The following is a 23,283-nucleotide window of genomic DNA, read 5'->3' as shown; positions in this document are numbered from 1 at the left end:
GCAACATGCTGGATTAGCTGACCTTTCTTGGTCAGTCCTATGTGTAGACCCTTACCATAACCCAGCCTCCAAGGCAAAGGCCATGTCTGTAAGAGTGAGAAAGGAGGCACTGATTTCTTCAAAATCATTTTGGGGGAAAGACATTGCTGATAACCTTCCATGCAGCTCCAAATGTGGGTTCCTTCAAATGGCTCATGTACAGGTCTCATCCTTCCCCACTGAAGCATCTTGGACAGCGACTTTATGACTTGACAGAGCTCTTCCTGCGAAAGAAGAGACAGCGGCCCTAAATTCTCAGCCAACGTGGTCTTTCTCTCTAAATTTGTCCCTGCCGTTTATTAGACATGGTTCACTTTCTGCCCTATAGTGTAGCTCTGTGCTGCTACTCTTTCACCCCGGCAGTTATTCCTGGGGGGAATTCTGAGCCACTGCAGAATGAAGAAATTTGCTGAATTCCCCATTTCTTCTGCAGAATTTCTGGCCTCCGCCTAGGGGTTGCTGGGTTCTGCAGAACTCATCTTAAGGAGCACCTAGCCTAGCAGGGAAGGGGGCTACACACTCTTTGATCCTCATTCTCCTAGGACAGGAGAGGACCTGAGAGATCCAGCCAGCTTTGGAAAAGGCTGGGGAAGGGCCAGGCTGCACCACACCATGTCCCCTGCGGGGACAGTAAACAAGTTGGGCGAAGTGAAGCTCTGAGTGTGCTGGTGTCTGGCCTGGGGGCTGCTCCACAGGCTCTGAGAGGAATGGGAGATGCTGGTATCTGGCCTGGGAGCTGACCTATGGCTGGGCTCTGTGAGGAAAGGGGATGCTGATGTCTGGGCCAGGAGTGCTCTGCAGCTGGGCTCTGGGGGGATGGGCGTGTAGGTGTCCGAGCTCTAGGACCCCCAAGCAACCCCCTCTAGCTCCTCCCAACTGGAACTGGGTGGTGGTAGGGGTCTGATTAACTCCTTACTCCTTGGGAAATCTCTCTCACTGCTGTCTGTATTGTTGACACACTTGTTGACAGATATTTTGAAGTATGTTACCAAAATAATTGAAGCTGGAGTGATAACATGGTGTTTTATGGGCAAATAAAATATGCAGAATTTTGCAGAATTTTTCATTTTTGGTGCAGAATTCCCCCAGGCATGGATGAAGTGACTAAATCCTGTGCACATAGACTGTACATTTCCCCAGGGGTGGGTGGGAAGGGAATGAGAGGTGCTACCCGAATGTAAGTTTCTAGTATGTCACCAGCCTGCAACCATCCTGACGCTGCTGTGCCCTCGCTAAATGCAGAACAACTCCCCCAGGCCGGCACTGAATTACAGAAGACTCATAGACTTTAAGGTCAGAAGGGATCATTATGATCATCTAGTCTGACCCCCTGCACAGTGCAGGCCACAGAATCTCACCCACCCCTCTTAAAATAATCCTCTCACCTATGTCTCAGATATTGAAGCCTTCAAATACTTTGAAGGCCCCAAGATGCAGAGAATCCTCCAGTTGTGATCTGTGCCCCATGCTACAGAGGAAGGCGAAAAACCTCCAGGGTCTCTGCCAATCTACCCTGGAGGAAAATTCCTTCCCGACCCCAAATATGGCGATCAGCTAAACCCTGAGCATGTGGGCAAGACTCTCCAGCCAGACACCCAGAAAGTTCTCTATAGTAACGCCTATCATCCCTCCATTGACCTATTTCCCATTGATAATGAATGGTCAATTAGTTACCAAGATCATGTTCTCAAACCATCCCCTTATCATAGAATCATAGAACTGGAAGAGACCTCAGAAGGTCATCAAGTCCAGCCCTCTGCTCTAGGCAGGACCAATCCCATCTAAATCAACCCGGCCAGGGCTTTGTCAAGCCGGGACTTAAACACCTCTAGGGATGGAGACTCCACTACTTCCCTAGGTAACCCATTCCAGTGCTTCACTACACTCCTAGTGAAATAGCTTTTCCTAATATCCAACCTGGACCTCTCCCACCATAACTTGAGACCATTGCTCCTTGTTCTGCCATCTGTCACTACTGAGAACAGCCTCTCTCCATCCTCTTTGGAACCTCCCTTCAGGAAGTTGAAGGCTGCTATCAAATCCCCCCTCACTCTTCACTTCTGCAGACTAAACAGACCCAAGTCCCTCAGCCTCTCCTCATAGGTCATATGCTTCAGCCCCCAATCATTCTGGTCGCCCTCCGCTGGACCCTCTCCAATGCGTCCACATCCTTTTTGTAGTGGGGGGCCCAGAACTGGACACAATACTCCAGATGTGGCCTCACCAATGCCGAATAAAGGGGAATAATGACATCTCTGGATCTGCTGGCAATGCTCCTCTTAATGCAACCTAATACGCCATTAGCCTTCTTGGCTACAAGGGCACACTGTTGACTCATATCCAGCTTCTCATCCACTGTAACCCCTAAGTCCTTTTCTGCAGAACTACTACTTAGCTGGTTGGCCCCCAGCTTGTAACTATGCTTGGGATTCTTCCGTCCCAAGTGCAGGACTCTACACTTGTCCTTGTTGAACCTCATCAGATTTCTTGTGGCCCAATCCTCCAATTTGTCTAAGTCACTCTGCACCCTATCTCTGCCCTCCAGCATATCTACCTCTCCCCCCAGCTTAGTGTCATCTGCAAACTTGCTGAGGGTGCAATCCATCACCTCATCCAGGTCATTAATAAAGATATTGAACAAAACCGGTCCTAGAACCGATCCTTGGGGCACTCCAGTAGAAACCGACCGCCAACCTGACATCGAGCCGTTGATCACTACCCGCTGGGCCTGGCCTTCTAGCCATCTTTCTATCCATCTTACCGTCCATTTATCCAATCCACATTCCCTTAACTTGCTGGCAAGAATATTGTGGGAGACCGTATCAAAAGCCTTGCTAAAGTCAAGGTATATCACATCCACTGACTTTCCCATGTCCACAGAGCCAGTTACCTCATCATAGAAGCTAATCAGATTGGTCAGGCACAACTTGCCCTTTGTGAATGTGCTGCATGCAGCTGAGAAAGGAGACGTGGGTTTCCCTGTCTGAGATGAAGATGACAATTTTCACCTTTTTTTTTTCCTTCCTTACAGGAAGTTCCTGACCCGGGGGGACAAGGAAAGTATCTTCACCATGGATCACTTCCCCCTGTGGTATCGCCGAGCAGCTGAGCATCCCCCTGGGAGCTTCATCTACAGCATCACCTCAGAAGAGGGCTCAGGTAACCCTCACTTGAGTACTAGAGCAAAGGAGGGAGCTGGAGAAAAATTGTCACTCATAGTTCCCCATGCCCTCTCCCCAACCCATTCATCTTCATTATCCTCTTCCTGAAAGACTGAGCTCTTGCCCAGTGGCAAATGATAAGAGCCATCCTCAGGACACTTCTTAGCCCAGAAAGAGGCAGACCTCTTACAGCAAGACGTGGACAGGAGGTGAGGAATGGGTGGGGATGCAGGGTCTGGAGCAGGACTGGGCTGCTGAAAGATACATGAGTCTCCTGGGCAGGGGAAGACACGGAATCAAGTCAGGGGATATAGTGGCAGTGGGGGGCGGGGGGAGAAATGTGTGGCGAAGGGGAGGAAAGGCAGGTAGACTTGGCTGGAATGATTTGAATGACAGTCAGGTAGGACACAAGCAGAGGGACAGGTGGGATGAAGCAAATTTTCTCCAGGAGTCGCTTTTCTTTGTTTTCCACAAAATTTTTCGCAAGTGGGAAAATGAACTTTTCACAGGAGGTAGGGGAATTTCATTCCCCTCATCCAAAGTATTTCAGTGGTCCCCACCAAACATGCTGAATCTCCTGCTGACTGTGTAATGTGAGTGAGGAGCCCACGTGACAGCTGACTTGCAGCTTTGTTGTGTCTGTTCCCAGTATGTGATTGCCCCTGTGAGATCTCCAGAACCTGCAGGGACCTCTGCAAGGGCAGAGGAGGACAGGAGAACCCGGGAAGAAAAATCAGAACAAAGTACTATGTGACACTCGTACAACAGAGGCAGAAATCCCCTCTGTGCTCTTCCCCAACCCGCCGCGCTCAGGCATTGTCACAGAGTGCAGCGCTTTCTCTGCAAGAGCTTTTTGTAGCATTGTGGTGGGAGGGTAGGTGGGTGGGGAAGTGAGCAGCATGGAGAAGAAAATGAGGATGGGATCCAGAAGATAAACCAGGGTATAAAGGGAGGGGAAGAGAGAACATTAAACCTTCCATCTATGTTCTCGCCTCCTCCCTGCACCAAAGTAGACGCCTCACTGAAAGGATAAACACCAGAGTGAAGGGCAAAGGTAGCAGTCGTGGCAGGAGGCATCATGTGCCAGACTACATGCAATTTGCATTGCTTTTTGCAAGAGAACAAAGCTTTAAGAGCCAGGCATTGGCACCCCACATGGAAATCCCTGCAGCATCTAATATGAGAGCAGCACGCACCTTCATCCACTATGCACAGTAACTCTTGGGACCAGGTATCAGTTGCTAGTAGGGATGTTAGGGTATGTCTACACTACAAAGTTAATTCGAACTAACAGACGTTAGTTCGAATTAACTTTAATAGGCGCTACACTAGCGCTCCGCTAGTTCGAATTTAAATCGAACTAGCGGAGCGCTTAGTTCGAACTAGGAAAACCTCATTTTACGAGGATTAAGCCTAGTTCGAACTAGCTAGTTTGAATTAAGGGGTGTAGCCCCTTAATTCGAACTAGTGGAAGGCTAGCCCTCCCCAGTTTTCCCTGGTGGCCACTCTGGAAACTCGTCTGCCCCCCTCCCAGCCCCGGAGCCCTTAAAGGGGCACGGGCTGGCTACGGTGCCCGTGCCAGGTGCAAGCCTGCCAGCACCCAGCCAGCCGACCCTGCACCTGGCATGGATCGAGCCACCCACCCGATGCCCCCCAGCCCTCCCCCTCTTCCCGGGACCAGGCTGGCGGCTCCCGCCTGGGCTAGTGCAGACATCGTGGACCTCGTCCACGATCTCCGCACTAAGCACAGGAAAGTGGCCGGCTAGGGCAGGAGAGCTGCCAGCCTGGCCACCCAGGAGCAGGTGTGCAAGAGAATCAAGGGGGTCCACTGAGACCCCCGACCCTGAGCCCTGAGCTTACAATGGCCGTCCTGGGTCAGACCAAAGGTCCATCTAGCCCAGTAGCCTGTCTGCCAACAGCGGCCAACACTAGGTACCCTGGAGGGGATGGACTGAAGACAGTGACCAAGCCATTTGTCTCGTGCCATCCCTCTCCAGCCTTCCACAAACCTTGGGCAGGGACACCACTCCTACCCCCTGGCTAATACCACTCCATGGACCCAACCTCCATCACTTTATCTCACTTCTCTTTAAACTCTGTTCTAGTTCTAGCCTTCACAGCCTCCTGCAGCAAGGAGTTCCACAGGTTGACTCTTTGCTTTGTGAAGAACAACTTTCTGTTACTAGTCTGAAGCCTGCTACCCATTCCTTTCCTTTGGTGTCCTCTAGTCCTTCTTTATGGGAACTAATGAAGAACTTTTCTGTATACACCTTCTCCACCCAACTCCTGCTTTTAGAGACCTCTATCCTGTCCCCCCTCCGTCTCCTCTTTTCTAAGCTGAAAAGTCCCAGTCTCTTTAGCCTCTCTTCATATGGGACCTGTTCCCAACCCCTGATCATTTTAGTTGCCCTCCCCTCTCCCAGCCTCTCTCCCACCTCCTTTTCCCAGTCTCCCCCAGTTTTGTTCAATAAAGACAGATTCCATTTTGGAAGACATGTTATCTTTATTTTGTACATCAAGAAGAGGGGCTAGGGAAGGGTAAGTGGAAGGAGGTGAGGGAGGAATGGGGCACGAGCCCCCGATGGGGAGGACTGGGCTGGCTCTGCGGGCTTCTGGGGGTGGAAGCTCTCCTGCAGCCTCCCAATTACCCCCTCTCCCCAGATGACAGCTTGCGGCAAGTGCAGCCGGGCTGATGGCCGAGTGCTGTGATGTGCCCAGTGTGGGTAGTCCGGGCACTCCAAGCCAGGACTGCTTTGCAAGCGGGGCACCCTGATTACTGTCTGTCCGGGGTGGGGGTCGGGACCTTTTAAGCACAGCCCTCGGCTAGCCTGAGACAGCATCTCCACGCTCTAAGTCCTCCTCTGATGCCCTGCCGGCACTGCTTCCGGCCATCCTTAACCCCGGTTCAGGGTCCACTTAATGTGGACATGCTAGTTCGAATTAGCAAAACGCTAATTCGAACTAGTTTTTTAGTCTGGATGCGTTAGTTCGAATTAGCTTAGTTCGAATTAACTAATTCGAACTAAGTTAGTTCAAACTAACGTTGTAGTGTAGACGTACCCTTAAAGTTTAACCGATTAACAGTTTAGCAATAAGCTTATGCTTATCAGTTAATGGTGTTGGTTAAACTCAGCCATCTCCTGGGGAGGTGGCTTCACTGTGGCAGGGCAGCGAAGCACTCTGCTCCCAGGGAGGAGACTTCCCTGCAGGCCCTGGAGTATAAAGCTAAGCTTTATACTGCAGAGCCCCCAGCACATGGAACTGTGTAACCAATCAGATTTTTAGCAGTTACGCAGTTACCGAATTACACAGTTTTTTACATCTCTAGTTGCTAGTCACTTTGAGACAGATCCTGCAAACGGTCCTTGTTCACCTATAACCTACCTGATGCCAAAGGTAGCGTAGCCTTGATAAGGACTGTGTAAAAGCTTATGATTGTTTAGTTGATGGTATCTCTTAGCCACAACCAAGCTCAGGGCCCCACTGTCCAAAGCACTGACACATGGGTAAAGACATTCCCTGCCCCCCAAAAAACATGTTCTAAATAGACAAGACAAAGAGTGGGGAGGAAGGAAGAACAGCTTCCTTAGGGGTCATATGAAATCACAGAGAAATCACACATTTTTCACGGGTGGCTCACAGCATAAATAGCTAATTTCAGGAATAGTACAGTATTGTCATCCTTACATCTGTGCTGCTGGACTCTGTGCCTTTGGAGCTGAGTAGCTAGAGACCAGGCTTCAAGGGATTCCGTGGTCTGTGATGTGATATTCAGACCTGCAAATCTGGTAGACCCTTAATTATATTCCCCTTTTTTACAGATGAGCAATTGTAAGCACAGAGAGATTGTCATTTGCCCAAAGGTTACATATTAAGTCTGTACCAGAACTGGGAGTGGAACACAGATCTCATGAGTCCCCAATCTAATGCCTTCACCATAAGATCATGCTTCCTGTATCTACGTGTATGACCCGGAGGACCAGGAACCTCACATGACCTCCCTCCAGAAAGTTTGATCCTTCATTTGTTGTCTAACTGAATCTCCCCCTTTCCCTCCACAGGCGTCACAGAGAGTTTTGGGTTCACAAGGAGGGCAGGATCAGGCTCAAAGTATATGAACATCATCTGGCAGGGAAGGCCTTGTGTTTTGCAAGTGCTTCTCTAGATGTGTGCTGTGCCCTTGTGTAAGTCGGTCTGACTTCAGTCAAAAAAATCCGCTCACACCCCAGGGCTAAAACACAAAGTCATGCTCAGGACGCATCAAACACCGACCAGAATGATGATGGCAGACGTAAGAAAATGACAAATGCTGGGACTATGGGGAAGTAAAAAGGACCTAATCCATCTGCTGGGGCAAAGCACTGAACTCTACGATATGTTGCAAAGGAATGAGTGGCAGAATAAATATGCTCAGAAATACTGACCTTCAAAATGTCCCTGGTAACTGTGTAAAAAAGAAACCGCAGGCCCTGTTTTTTTGTTTCGCGCAAATGCAATATAATCATAAACCCTACACAACCGCGACCCGTCCCTAGGACAATCAAACGATTGAGTTCAATTTAGAAAATGGCACGGTGCCTAAAGTGCAGTTCCCATCAGACGACATGGGCAATCATGGCTTTTGTATCCAGTGTATCCACAGCCCTCACGGAGCCAGACTGTGATGGTCTTTTCTTGGCTAAGGAGGTTTGGGGTAGAAATTCTTCCTCCGAGTAGGGCTGATGCATCCACAGAAGCAACTAGCTCTGTCTTCCGTGCACATAGGAAGCCCTGGGAGAGGTTATGCCTACCTGAACTACAACCCCTCCTGTGCCCCTCATGGGACAGGGTACATGGCCCACAAGGTCCTTTATGCAGAGCTGTTCTATAAATGGCACAATCTAGTCCAAGATTAGAATTGTGTTTGCTTTTATGCCTCACAATAATTGCTGAAGCATGTGTGTCCATTTGCTCATGTGACACTGCCCAACTTTGTGTGTGTATCAGTGCATTCTGGGGAAATCTGGGTAGCTGGCATATACCTTCTCAGTAGAAGACAGTGTAGAGGACGTGCACACGGAGAGACATCAGTGGTATGAGGTGTAATGAGCGCTGAGGCACCCAGAAAACGAGGAGGAAAGAGGACTGGCTTACTTGTGTGATATTCTTTTAGGCCTAACTGAACCCAAAACTTCTGAACAACCATTTAGGATGTTTCCGTATTCTGGGAGATGCAGACATGCGACTAGAGTTTAGCTTTTCAGTGTTGGGCTATCCTTTGTGTACCATTATCATGTGACCTCCTCACGCACAAAGTCTGTGTCAGAGATGGCTACTTCAGTGATCCCAGTGTTTTTTTTCTCTGGAAAGTAAAGAGCTCTGGAAACAAAGGGACAATAACTGAGTTTGCTACATCTGTGTCTTGACAGAGGGAGGTAGCAAACCAGACGTGGTGACAGTGAGCACATCTGTTGCTGTTTCCGTGGATGGGAAGACGGCTATTGCTGCAGGTAGGAACTGCCAAGAACAAGAGGTTTGGTTTGTTTGTTGTTTTTAAATAAGAGGGTACAATGTCTTGCAGGGGAAACCTTCCTAAGAGAGGGATGACTTGTGATATCAAAAACTAGACTGGACAAAGCACTCGAACATAAGCAGTAGGCTCAATTCTGCATTGGGTGCAGGGTGAGGGACTCGGTGAATTAACAAGACAAATTCCATTGCTGGTATCTATGATTCTATGCATTGGTGTAGTCTTTGACTGTAGAGCAGAAAGCTTGCACAGTGGGTAGTTTTGGAGCTTTGAGATCATTGTGCTGCCTTGGGGTCAATGGAATATTTGTGGTGCTTACACGGAGTTTCAAAAGAATGAGATGTGCCTGTACCTTCAGGACCAGAAGAGCTGGAAACTGACCGTAGATGGTGAAGTGGATATTCTGCTGACTTCGAAATTCTCTTCTGTAAATTCCTACTGTTCCCTGTAAATCTGAGCCTTGGGCCCCCTCTGAAGGAGTTTCACTGAATTCCATGGGCATTATTGGAAGATAATGATCTCACATTTATAGAACACCAGGTCTTCTTCTAGGATGCCATCCAGACCAGAGACGGGTTGTGTCATTGCCTGCTCTGTAATACATACTGAGTGTCTGAAAGTGCTCTTCTGATGTAGTTGCATGACTGGATGCTCCAGCCAGCAGACAAGTGTGCACAGAGTGTCTGTGTGTTAAGCAACCCTCTCTTTCCAGCAACCAGCTTGTTATCCTGCTGCCACACTCTGGCTTCCCCCAGTCTTAGTTATATCTGGCAAGATGGTCCCAATGCCCCTCCCCAACCCTGAATTTCCCCAAACCGTGTGTTCTGCAATATTCAGCCCTCTCCTGGACCATTCAGAGAAAATTATTAAGGTTTGTTTGTTCCTTTAAAGGTATAGTCCCCAGCAGCTTGCAACATTAACTGGAGTGACCATTCACTTTAAATCAAACACAGCACTGGGTTGGCTTAGATTCAAGGTAAAACAAGTCTATTAACAAAACAGTGAGTTCCAATATAAAGGATAGTTAGAAGCGGTTACAAGCAAATAAGAATGTTTTCTAAAGGCTAGGACTTAACAGAACAAGCAACAGCCTTTATTCTAGGTAGTTTCCTTATCGGTCTATCTTTTCCAGCAAGTTGACTAACCACTCCTGTGGTCAGCATCTCCCAGAAAATCTAGAGTAGTTGGTTCTGCTGTCTTAGCTGAACCTTGTGGTTCTTTGCACCTCTTTTTATAGTCCAGTGCACCATTAAACTGGATTTTTCTGAGTTACCACCAAGGTAATGTTCACTCAGTTTCTCAGAAGGGCAACATGGAGTCTCCTGGAGAAGCGCCTTTCACTGATGTTTGTTAATTGGAAATTGATCTGTTTTCTGCATTCTCCTCTCCCTTCTGTAATGCTGACAGGTTGTCTCCTTTCCTTGTCCACGCCATGCTACCTTCTGGCTACGTCTACACTGGCATGATTTTCCGGAAATGCTTTTAATGGAAAAGTTTTCCGTTAAAAGTATTTTCGGAAAAGCGCGTCATGATTGGCAGGATGCTTTTCCGGAAAAGCACTTTTCCCGGAAAGGCATCCGTGGCCAATCTAGACGCGCTTTTCCGCAAAAAAGGCCATTTTCGCAATCGGGGCTTTTTTCTGGAAAACAGTACTGTGCTGTCTACACTGGCCCTTTTGCGCAAAAGTCTTTCGGAAAAAGACTTTTGCCCGAACAGGAGCAGCATGGTATTTCTGGAAAATCACTGACGATCTTACATGAGATTGTCAGTGCTCTTCCGGAAATTGAAGCAGCCAGTGTAGACAGCTGGCAAGTTTTTCCGGAAAAGGGGCTGCTTTTCCAGAAAAAGTGGCCAGTCTAGACACAGCCTCTATGTATATTGCATTCCTGTTGTCTGGAAATACCTCTCTGTGACAGAACTGCAATCTCTTATTCTAGAGTGGGATAACTTTAGCCCTGCCTGACAGACACATTTTAAGAGAATAATTCCCAATATGTTTGACTTTAAATTTTCCTCCATACATGCACCGCATAATAATATTAATGATCAGTATGATATTAGCTTTGTATTGATATCATACATGATACTTTTTAGATACAGGTTATGACATTAGTGCACTGGGGTATATTCAACTTGTCTATCAGCTGAAACTCACTGTCCGATACCAATGAGCTCTTTGTCCTCTGACTTTAGGATGCTGGTAGGGTCACCTGCTCTTCATTCCAAAAGATCCCACATTTCTATATAAATTCTGCAGTTATCCGGTATTTACCACTGGGGTGAAAATGGAGAAGCTGTTTAACAAATCAGAGCAATTCTAAACAATTTACAGTACATCCCACCTCCAGCAAAAACTGCAGAGATAACGTAAGGCGGCAATTGGCAGTTTCTGTTGTGCTTAAGATAAAATAGGAAAAAATAGTTGAAATGTTAGGGGGAATTTTATAACTTCAGTAACAGAACAAGTTGCCAGAACAGGTTATAGAGTCACTGTAACTAGAGACAGTCTGGTTACAGCCAGGGGTTGACAGCCATCGACCAAAGAGTGTTTAAGAATAATTAAATCAAAGATGGTATAATTCAGGAAGTTGGACTAGACGGCACGCTAGATGTAGCTTCTAGGTCAAATGATTATTTTCACTGTCCGTCAGTCTTCTCCTTCTTTTTTTAGGTGGATAGGTTGCCTTTAAAATCTGTAAGAGACTCTGCATCTCCTCATGATCAGGGTGAGGTGATGTGGGTGGTAAAAATTATAATGTCCTGATTGCATTGGCATTAAGTAGTGGTACTGGGTAAGAAGATCACGATCACAAACAAGGTTGCTTGTGTCCATACTGGGTGAAGACTGGGTGAAGACTGCAAAGGGCAGGTGGTGTAAATTATCATGGTTCCATTGAAGTTAAAAGAGCTTTGACTATTTACACCTCTTGACAGTCTGTCCTTCAAAGTTTTCAGATTTTTAATATAATTATTGAAGCTAAGAACACAAAAGCAACAATACTGTGCCCTACCAATGATCTACCTACCTCAGGATCCTGGCTTTTGACAGTGGCCAGTCCCCAAATTTCAGGGGGAGTATTTAGAACATGGCAATCTTGAAAAGATCCATCCTGTCTTACCCTCCTTGCTTCCAGCTGTCAGAATTTAGGGTCGCATAGAGCATTAGGTTATGTCGCTTACCACCTTCACTAGCAGTCATGGATGGACCAATTCTCTATGAACCTATCTAGTTCTTTTTGGACCTACCTAGATCTCTTTGGTTATACATTGGGCCATTAGAACAACTCATGGCAATGAGTTCCATAGATTAGTTTTGTATTGTGTGTTATTTATTCATAATAAACCTGCCACCTATTAACTAGGGATGTAAAAGCCTGCTTAAATCAGTTAACTCATTAAATGTTGCATTTGACCAGTTAACCGATTATGTGGGATCCTGCAGATGGGGGACCTGGCCCAGCCAGAACAGCCCTGAGTCAACAGCAGTCTCTGAACAGCCTTGGGTTGGTAATAATTTTAAGATTACTTATGACCTAGATTGGATTTGAAATGGTGGTTTAGCAGTGGAAGAATCCATATTATATCATCACTCCTCTGAGAAATCGTTTGTTCCTCAATGACAATAACACTCTGAAAGGGTTTATTTTCCCTTCAATTTCAGTGGTTCACAGTAATATCAGGGTATAAAATATTTAGGAATGACTGCATATGTTGCTTTGGTAGGAGAGTAGCATTATATGTAAAAGAAAGCATATATAGCCAAATACAAGCCATCCTCGCTATAAGTCCAAGATGCGTTCCAAAAAACTTGGACTTATAGCAAAACAACTTAAAGTGGGGAATTTTTTTCCCGCAGCTGACTTCCATTTAAGCAAATTGAGGGGAGTGTTTTGCATGACTTATAGTGGGGAATGGGAGGACTTACAACACATCAGTTCCTACAAACGTAAATGACTTTAGTGTGGAATGGATGTATATCGGAGCGACTTATAGTGGTGACGCCCTGTATGGTAAAAATTTTAAATAAAGCAAACTATACCATAGAGTCTCTATGGATAGAAATTCCATGTTTGAATAAAAATAATACCCAAATCAGGAAAGGCAATAAAGTACCAAAAGAATGCCACCATTGATGCAAAAAGGCATCTTTTAAAAATTGGAAGTCAAACCCTAATAAGGATAATATGACCGAGCGCAAACTCTGACAGCTTAAATATAACAATGTTGCCGAAGAAAGCATTTGAGAAGCAACTTGATAATGATGTAAAAATAAATAGGATTATTATTAGAGTTATTTTAAGTGCATAAAAAGCAGCAATTCTGCCAAACAGGCAGTGGGCTCACTAGATGACCAAGATGTTAAAGGAGCACTCAAGGAAGAAATGGGATAAGCGAGAAGGTCCTCTCATAAGTCAAGAGCTGGTTAAAAGTAGGAAACAACGAGGAAGAATAAATGGTGAACTTTCAGTCAAGAAAGGTAAGCTGTGGAGTCCCCCATGGATCTGTACTGAGACCTCTGCTGTTGAACATACCAATAGTTTGGAAAAGGGAGTGAACAGTGAAATGGGCATGTTCTATGGGCAAAAGTTTGCTAAAGATACATAATTATTCAAGACAGTTAAGTCCAAAGCTGGCTCTGAAGAGTAACCCAGGAATCTCAGAAAACTGGGTGACTCACAACAAAATGGCAGATGAAATTCAACAGTGATAAATGCAAAGTAATGCACATTAGAAAAAATATACAGGCAGTCCCCGAGTTACGTGGATCCGACTTACATCGGATCCGCAGTTACGAATGGGGCTTTTCTCGCCCCGGAGGACAGGAGCGGCGGGACGCCCAGATGTGCCACGGTCCGCCGCCCCCGTCCTCCGGGGCGAGAAAAGCTGCTCCCCGTCTCCCTGGTCTGCAGGGAGACGGGGAGCAAAACCTTGGAGCACGCCTGCAGCGGGACAGCCCGGGCACACTTGAGCTGTCCCCCTGCGGGCGTGCTCCGCAGCTTTGCTCCCCGTCTCCCAGGTCTGCAGGGAGACGGGGAGCAAAGCCTTGGAGCACACCAGCAGTGGGACAGCCGCGGCGCGCCTGGACTGTCCCGCTGCCTGCGTGCTCTGCAGCTTTGCTCCGTGTCTCCCAGGTCAGCAGACCAGGGAGACGGAGCAAAGCCGTGGAGGACTTGGGCGGTCCCGCCACCCCCGTCTCCCTGGTCTGCTGGGGGGGGGGGGGGTGCAGCTAGTGCCCCCCCCCCAGAAGACCAGGCTTTTCTTGCCTACCCCTGGGGTAGAGCAGCTGGGGGCTGCCGGGTTGGTCCCGCAGCGCCACTCCGGACCAACCCGGCAGCACTCCAGCTGCTCTGCCCCAGGCGTCCTGATTCAGCCGCTGCTGGTCAGTTTCAGCAGTGGCTGAATCAGGACGCCTGGGGCAGAGCATCTGGGGTGCTGCTGGGTTGCTCCAGTAGTGCTGAGGAGCGGTGCTACTGGAGCAACCCAGCAGCACCCCAGCTGCTCTGCCCCAGGCGTCCCCAAGTCAGCCGCTGCTGAAACTGACCAGCGGCTGACTACAGGAAGCCCAAGGCAGAGTTGCTCTGCCCCAGGCTTCCTGGAATCAGCCGCTGATCAGTTTCAGCAGCAGCTGACTTGGGGACGCCTGGGGTTCTTAAGTTGAATCTGTATGTAAGTCAGAACTGGCATCCAGATTCAGCCGCGGTTGAAACTGATCAGTTTCAGCAGCGGCTGACGCCAGTTCCGACTTACATACAGATTCAACTTAAGAACAAACCTACAGTCCCTATCTTGTACGTAACCCGGGGACTGCCTGTATACAATGATGTGCATGTTCTAAATTAGCTGTTACTGCTCAAGAAAGGGACCTTGAAATCACTTTGATTCTGGTCACCCCATTTCAAAAAGAAGATATAGTGGAACTCACAAACTTTCAGAGATGGCAACTAAGATGAACAAAGACATAGAATGGCTTTAATATGAGGAGTTTAGGAGCCTAAATACCTTTAAGCCTCTGGATTATGATGTTTTCAACTGAGACATAAAAATAATATCTTGATCACTTGTATTCCTCAGAGATACCATGATTCTTGTCATGGGTAGAAGTGTTTGAAAGACATGGCCAATTCCAAATGGATAATTATTTCCTACGTACTTAAATCCCCTCAACACTTCCCATTGGCTCTGTTATTCTTCTCTCCCTGTTTTATAGCACTCTGTTTAAGAATTGCCCTATTTTACCTGAGAGGTGGCAGCATACCAGTGATGTGCAAAGTAATTTTTCTACACAGGTGCCAAAGCCTGCAACTAGATCCACTCCTGCATGGCTCCACTGACTTCAGCACAGGTATATGGGTCTGCCTGTAGGGATCCAATTGTTGGGCTGGAACCTACATTTGCAACACACTTTAGGAATCCATGTATATAATGTCTTTCATTCTTACCATTCTGGATTTGCTCTGTTCCCAGTATAGCCTATAATGCATTGGATTTGTTATTGGACAAGTTATGTCAGAGTGATGTAAACAGAGGCTTGGAAGGGTGTTTTTTGTAATGCCATTTTAAAAAGAGTCATATGTGAAATGACTTCCCATCTGGCCAGTGGCGGTAATTGTCATATGCTTGACTTAGTGATGCTTGGGGAGATTCCAATACACTCCAAAATATCCATAACACGTGCAGTAATAATTTCCAAATCTAACAGTGCTTGCAAGGAGCAAGCACTCACAGCAGCTCTTTCTGTGGGCAGTGCCAAATATATGAAGGTGTGTGTGCCCTTTGTTCTGGCAGCTGCATTTCACTCCCTTCAGTGCTGTGCAAGGCAAACCATCAAAGTCAAACAAACTAGGTGCCGTAAATCTGGATTCTGACTGCAAATTATAATTAGGAGCAAGATACTGAGGAACTGGAGGGACTGGTCATGAGATATGAAAGCCTTACTCTTCCATGTTTTTAGCTCAGGTCAATAATAAAGCCCAGGACAGAACTAGAGACTGAACTCCCCTCTCACACCTAGAGGTCCTGCTTCCAGATCAGGGTGAAGCCACATTAGTCAAACTGAGATTGATGCAGGAACTGAGAGGGATGGGGGCAAAGATGACTGTACACCTTCTTTTCAGCTCTTGGATTATAGATATGTAAATGAGAGCAACCCTGGGGCTGCTCTAAATTGTGCTATACTCCATTGGTCCTCTATGGTCAGAATAGAGAGAGTGTAATGCATTCTCTGCTGCTCTTGGCCATACCTCTACACCAGGTGCTGTGAGGGGGAGCCACATAGAACTATTTTCTGGCTCTAGGCTCCCAGAGGTCTCACCCAACTCCAAAAGGTATTCCCAAGTGGCCAGTTCTGGCCAATTTAGGGCCCTTTGAAACTGGCCAGGATGCAGCATCAGTCATAGGCAGGAAACAGTGTGGGAGAAGCTTATACTGCTACTGCCTATGCTGCATTTGTTTTTGTGAATTAAAAATACCTATCAGCTATATTGCACTTTGTGGTTTCAAAGCATTGTGCAAATGTTAACTAAGGGCTAGAATATTAATTATAATTAATAAGAAGGGAGGTAGTCTCCGAGGATATCAGTCCTTTCTCTAGCACTCACTTCACTAGAAATAAAACATTGTAATTGAGCTTTCCCTAACCCTGCTTTAAGTAACTTTGCATCAACTGTTCTCCCACGTGAGTAAATAACCTGGGGCTTTAGCCTTCTCAGGGGGAAGCCACTGCAGTCACATTGCAGCTGCTGACATATTCCTTTAGTGATTTAGAGTCCCAGTGCAACTGCTGGAGGCAGAACAGGAGTTTAGCTGTCTCTTTGGGCTGCCTGTGACAGTCTTTTTCACTGCATGACCTTCTCCTTGAATGCGTAGTTTGGCTGGCATCTGATCTCCATTCAGAGCATGAGCAAATATGGGCTCTTTTTCAAGAGCTCCTTGCTGCTGTTGCCTTGGGTCCAGGATGGAAGCCAAGCTGAGAGCTCAAAAGCCTGGGGTCACAAAGGGAAGTCCTGGATTTAGATGCCCAGCAGTACTGACAGGGCATTAAAAGAGGGATTCAGAAGCTCAGGGTATATTTTGTTCATCCTATAATCTTCCTCTCTGTTTAAATTCAAAGTTATCAACCTTTAACATTTGCTCCAGGGCTGACATGGAGGATGGGCTGGGACTCAAACCCACAACCCCAGAGGCTCATGCCTTAGCCATTAAGCCCTTGGAGGACTCGCCCCAGCTCCCTACCGTCAGCTGATGCTAGCTCCAGCCCCTATTTTTATGACTCTTGTGCCTCCAGACCCCAACCAACACTGGGCCTGCACATAAACACAATAAGAGAAAAGTCCCTGCCCTCCAAGTACTCACAATCTATATAGAGAAGGCAACCAAACGGTGGGACAAGGAAGGATTATTCTCCCCATTTTACAGAAGGCAACCTGAGGCTCAGAGAGATGAAGAGCACAGCACTCACCCTTGGGAGCCAGATTTTCCAAAGAGCTTAGTAAGATTTTCAAAAGGTATGTGAAGCTGACTAGTCTGGGAAATTGGTAGTGGGATGCAGAATCTTCCACCTCTAGGCCACCAGTTGAAATCTCGCTTTGCTCATAAAGACTCCTTTGGGAAGCCTTTCATTAGAAAAAGCAGTTGCTCGCCAATTTAAAGTCTCTCTTGAGCCTCACTCGAGCTATTACCCGCTGGCAGGGAGATGAGGTGCAGGTGGCTTTACCAGCCATTCTGTTGCTGCGGCATCATGTAGGGTTGGTCTACAACCAGGTTTTGTACCACTCTAGTGATGTTGGTTTAGAACCCAGTATTATTAAAGCAATACAACCACTTGGTGTGGATGCAGTTATACTGACACAAAGGCTGTGTCTAGACTGGCCAGCTTTTCCGGAAAATCAGCCACTTTTCCGGAAAAACTTGCCAGCTGTCTACACTGGCCGCTTGAATTTCCGCAAAAGCACTGACTTCCTACTGTAAGAAATCAGTGCTTCTTGTGGAAATACTATGCTGCTCCCGTTCGAGCAAAACTTTTGCACAAAAGGGCCAGTGTAGACAGCTGAGATTTGTTTTCCGCAAAAAAGCCCCGATCGTGAAAATGGCGATCGGGGCTTTTTTGCGGAAAAGCGCGTCTAGATTGGCCACAGATGCTTTTCCGCAAAAAGTGCTTTTGCGGAAAAGCATCCATGCCAATCTAGATGCTCTGTTCCAAAAATGCTTTTAACGGAAAGCTTTTCCGTTAAAAGCATTTCTGGAAAATCATGCTAGTCTAGACGTAGCCAAAGACACTTTAATGTATAGGAATAAGTGATATTGCCATAAGCACCTTTCTACCGAAACAGCTGCATCCACATGAGATGCACCACTTCAACTGTATTGGTTCAGAAACTGACATTGTTATAGGCGGGGCGGCCCATCCATATAAGCAAACTAGGCGGTCACCTAGGGCGCCAAGTTAAATGGGGTGCCAAATGGTGGCGCAATATCATTGAGGGGTTTGAAGGTGGGGGCACCGATTGCATGGTTTGCCTAGGACGCCAGTTGCTGGCAGCTAGTCTAGGGCTGCCCCTGGTTATAGGGATACAAAAATCATGTGTAGACAAGCTCTTACTGCTGTATTCTAAAGGCGTGCCCCTTCCCTGTCCTGTGATAACATGATTCTCAGCTGCAGTGTGTGACAACACAGCCCTTGATTTCTCTGTGCTTACGGGGTGTTAACTGGATAGGAGACAGCCTCGTGTGCCAGGTGAATTGTGCTCCACTGGCAGAGAAAGCAGTAAAATTCCTGGGTATCTTGGGCAGAAAAAAGGTAACTCGCTGCCTGCCCATTACCTGATGCTGCTACGTCTGGTGCTTCCATCTCTACGCCACTCCCTCCTACCCATCATCCAATCCTACAGAAGCTCCTCAAGCCTCTTTCTCCCTCTTCCACACCTGCATGGCAGTCAACTTCGGAGCAGGGAAAGTAGCATGTCAGTGCACTGGGCAGTGGTTCAATAGCCTTTAGAACAGCGATGGGCAACCTAGGCTACTAAGAGGGCTGTATGAATGACCCTCCTTCATCTCAGTGGTCCACAAGATTGTCATAATGAAGACAGTCTCCGGGCAGCAGATGGGTACAGACTGGTAGGACATTATAAGGAAGCAATGAGACAGTACTGGTCAGCGTGATCAGTGGTGCACACCAGCACACCTGGGGCTGCATGGCCTAAGTCAGCCTTAAGCTCTTCTGCTGTAATAGCCCTGTAATGGAGTTTGCACTCACCTCTTACGAGCATCATCCCTTGGCCAAGTGCATGTGCTTGCACTCTTTTGGCCAGCCAGTCACCCAGTCTGCCTACTTGGAGTTCCAAAGAGGAACTGCTTGCTCTCTGTTCTGCAGCTCCTTTAAAATGATCTTCCTGGCCCCTGATGGGCTGTTTCCCCTGCAGCCACTGTAGTCTGCTTGGAGGCCATCTCTATTGCCTTTTTTTGGGCAGCGTGTGGCAGGGGCCACAAGCCCATCACAAGCTCCAAAAAGGCTGTTCTGCCAACAGGGGATTGCTGGAGGGCAGTAGCCTTCTAGCCCCATCCCTTACCTCATTAAGTGCCCTTCCCAGACTCAACCACTCACTTCCAGGGCACTGTCCTAGAGCAGTGATGGGCAACCTGCAGCGCATTGGGGTTCTATGTGAAGCCCACAAGACATTTTGTTTGTTGTTGATCACACGCAGATGTGTCAGAATCTGCTGTATCTGTCTGCATATTTTTTTTCTTATCATTATTACTGAAGTGACACACACGTAAAACAAGGGCAAATGAAGTGAGGTGAGTGCTGATTGCACACAACATTGACTCTGAGAGCCTCCGCATGCAATCAAAGCACTGCTACATTTCTATCGGCACACCTTGCAAATTCTAGGTATGCAAGCAGTTAGCAAAACTACCCCCCTGTCTTATGTTTAGATTGTTAGCCCTTGGGAGCTAGACCCATTCTTTTGTGCTGTGTTTGTATAGCACCTAGCACAAGGGGGTCCTGGCAGTCCATGGGTAGGACAGCTATGTACTATGGCAAAACCCCTCCTAGTAAGAGTTCAAATACCAAACAAGGAGCATTAGGCTCAGATGCATAAAGTAATCAATACAAATAGAAACAGCAGCAGCTAAGCCCAGGATCTAGTAGAGGTTCAACTTCTGCAATCTGGGATTCTCTGGTCTAATAACATCCGTGGTCCAGCACGACCACGAAAGTTGCTGGACCAAAGAGCCCCAGTGGTCAGTGCCAGGGAGCTGACCAGGAGTCTGGAGGCCAGGAGCCCCAGATGAGGCTGGACAGCCACAACCAGGCTGGCGACCTGGAGCCCCAGCTGGACCAGCAGCAGTGGGTCTGGAAGCGGATGGGGAGCTCTGGCTGGACCAGCAGCAGGGGGGCCAGAGCCCAATCCAGCAGCAGCGACTGGAGCCCAGCGGCAGCAGGGCTGAGGTCAGAGCCTGACAGCAGCACCGGGGCTCTTAAGAGGAGTTGGCAGCAGGGAGGAACGGTGGGCTGGGAGGTCGGTGGCAGGGGACCTCCCCTGGTCCGACAAATTCCCTCGTTCAGGACCAGTCAGGTCCAACCTGTAATAAAGTACGAGTCATTTATGTTAGCAAAAAGAACCCACGCTCCCAAGGAAACCTAACAAGATCTGCTCTGGTTATCATGCTGACAACTGTACTTATATGTCTGTTGTTTTCTTTTCCTCCTCCCTTTAGCCATTTGTTCTCTTTTGGCATTGTAAGATCTTTGGGGTAGTGACTGTCTCTCTATGTGATTGTACAACAGTATTCTAGCACCTAGCACAATGAGGTGTTGATCCTGACCAGGGCCACTAGTGTGGTGGTAAATATTTAATAATCAGACCCCCCTCAACCAGTTGCAGCAGAGATTTGCACATTGCACCACCTATTCTGAAAAAAGAGTATGCAATTATGTAAATCAGCATGCAAAGCTCCGTATAACAGAGAAACAAGCCTGCCACTGACAATCAATATTTGTGCAGCATTCCTGCTTTCTAGCTGGCTGGGACGATCCTCCTTTGGGGTGATTTTTTTTCTAAGGGACAGGCTGACTGGTAGACTGAGAGGGGTTTTTCATTTAGAGTCTGGGGGGCATTTCCCTGAGAAATCTTTGTTTCCCCTCCCCCCATCCACTGGCTTGAAGTCCGTTCTACTGTGGGACTGCAGCCTGGGAGCCAATTCTTGCCTGTGCACAGGCAAGTGCTTGCCTGGCCTTGGGTTAGCCATTAAACTCCCCTTTCTGGCTCTACTGATTGCTGTTGCAGCCATGCTTGAAGGGAAAGGAGCCCTTGACATTGGCTCAGGAACGGCTCACATACAGATGGACTTTTGAGATTGGCACCCGGTGACTTTGCTACATTCCCTTTGCTTGCAAATTATTTGATATCATTTTAATTCCAAGCTGAATTAGAGCAGTGGAGGGGGTTGCTATGGCAACCATTTCCTTGTGCCTTTGGTCTGACTCATTGCAGACAATTACTCTCGTGCTCCAGGATTCACAGATGTGCTAGGAGAAGAATCATGTGCTGGGCTTTCTACTTTTCATTTTTAATTTCCTTTCCTTTCCCTCCTTGCATTAACTCCTGTGTAACTGCAGTAGCGAGAATGTATGTGTATACATGAGGACTGCCTGAGCATGAGTGCGCATATTGTGTGTTTATGGAGGTAGAGGTGCATGGTATGTAAGAATTTTGTGTGTTTGTGTACATGAGGGGGGGATGTACAATGTATTGTGTGTGCCTGTGTGGACTGAGGGGTGTGGACATGGCAGGAGGTGTCCACGTGCATGTATGCGTTGAAGAGCGCAGACGTGTGTGCACACTTGTATAAATGTACTGGTGTGTGTATGGCCATACATATGTGCATATTATGTATCTGTGTATGCTGCTGTGTATATATATGTGTATGTATATTCATGTATCCCTGGGGTTAGAGGGTGCTCAGTGTGTAGTCTGTGCATGTTCATGTATGGTGACTGGTCTGTAAGTGTTCAGGATTGTTGCTGAAGAATTTTAAGCGAGTAGCCCACAGTCACTGGTAGATAGAGACAGGCACTACCTCACATTTAGGGTCTACATGAAACTTGCACACTGCCAGACAAGGTGGCATTACACTCATGCCCAAGCAGAATTTGAACTAGATCTTGCATAGAAGAAAAGCCAGTCTATTATCTCACCCAGTGACCTCACCCACTTCCAACCCCACTCCCCACAACCTATGTTCAGGCTTTCCTAAGACATTAAAAGTATGAAATTGTCCTTGCCAGGACCACACATTAATGCAAAGGGAAGCCTGATCTGTGGCACAGGGTGGGTTCCATCACATGTATCATCTGTAGAGGAGAGTAATCACTTACTTATCAACATTTTCTGAATTACAGTCTCAAATGGTAACTATGAGTCTCAGAAGCTGAGGCTTCTAATGAAGGCTGCATATTTTTGCACATGAACTTTGGTTGGGTGGGAAACATATTTATCTGAGATCATTCAGCGTCATTAAAGGAGCTGCATTTCAGAGAGGCTCCACCTTTCTACTCTGTATGGATGGGGGTGGGATGTCTATGTGACAAACCTAAGGCCATGCAAGGAGTTGATGGATACACACTGCAGGGCCCAGCAGCTTGCAACTCCCTGAGCTCTCCACGGAACAGTTTCTGAAGGCAAAAGTTGCATTCTCTCTCACAGAGTGGGATCCAGTGGCTGGGTGTCTTTGTCTGATCTTTTGGCACTGGAAGAAGTGGTCCAGACTTCCAAATGTCCCTTGTAATTCAGGACACCGGATCACTCGCACTCGCTTTCTCTCACTCACACACACACAGAGCCCAATCATCTGTTTTTACTCATGAACCCCTGTGAATCTGAGCATTGCCCTAAAAGGATGGTGTCCAAACTTTTAATCTTGAGAGCCAGATATATATTATTTTTAAAAGGACAAGGAATAAGGCAGTGCAAAAGGAGCAGAAATTACTCTCACCTCTCCAACTCACCATTTTACCCATAAGGGGAAGGCACAGGGAGCCTGTTGGGGGCAGAGAGAGCAGCAGGGAAGGAACTGCAAGCTACTCAAAGCACCCCCAGCTGACATCAAAATTGTGCCATGGTTGTGGGGGACACAATAGGAGGCAGCGCCCAGTATTACCTCTCTGCATGGCTGATTCAAACATTTCCATTCATAATCAAATACACTTTCTTTCTTGACACAGCTGAGGGCCGCAGTTAAGAGTGATAAGGACCCTAGGTTAGATCCCACTACATCTGAATCTTCTCTCTCAAGTGACCTGGATTTTGTAAAGGAAAAGAATTGCGAAAAAAGAAGCCCCTGATTATGAGAAATCTTTAAAAGGCAGATGAGATGTGGGGGCTGGAATATTGTGCAGCAGTTGAAAAGAGACAGTCGAGGAGATCAGAGAAGAGAGAATTTGAGAGCAGCTGGTCAGAGAGAGGGTCACAGAAAGGGGGTGAGCAGTTACTAAGAAAAGAAAATAAGAAGGAGTGGGACAGGGCAAAGTGAAAAATCAAAAGCACTCAGACCAGTGAGAGATTTGAACCAGCA

The 23,283-nt window shown here is 47.3% G+C and overlaps 1 protein-coding gene across 1 annotated transcript in view; it reads left to right on the top strand.

Annotated features, from left to right (window-relative positions):
- CACNA2D4 (calcium voltage-gated channel auxiliary subunit alpha2delta 4) overlaps positions 1-23,283 on the top strand; it is a 169,428-nt gene that overhangs the window by 62,270 nt on the left and 83,875 nt on the right. Inside the window, exons 25-26 of the mRNA XM_075941238.1 lie at positions 3,075-3,198; positions 8,609-8,689. Coding sequence (XP_075797353.1) covers positions 3,075-3,198; positions 8,609-8,689 — 205 coding nt within the window. The remainder of the gene's footprint in view (positions 1-3,074; positions 3,199-8,608; positions 8,690-23,283) is intronic.

Source organism: Pelodiscus sinensis, chromosome 1, assembly GCF_049634645.1.
Source record: "Pelodiscus sinensis isolate JC-2024 chromosome 1, ASM4963464v1, whole genome shotgun sequence".
NCBI classification, from domain to species: Eukaryota; Metazoa; Chordata; order Testudines; family Trionychidae; genus Pelodiscus; species Pelodiscus sinensis.
This window is presented reverse-complemented; position numbering and strand designations above follow the sequence as displayed.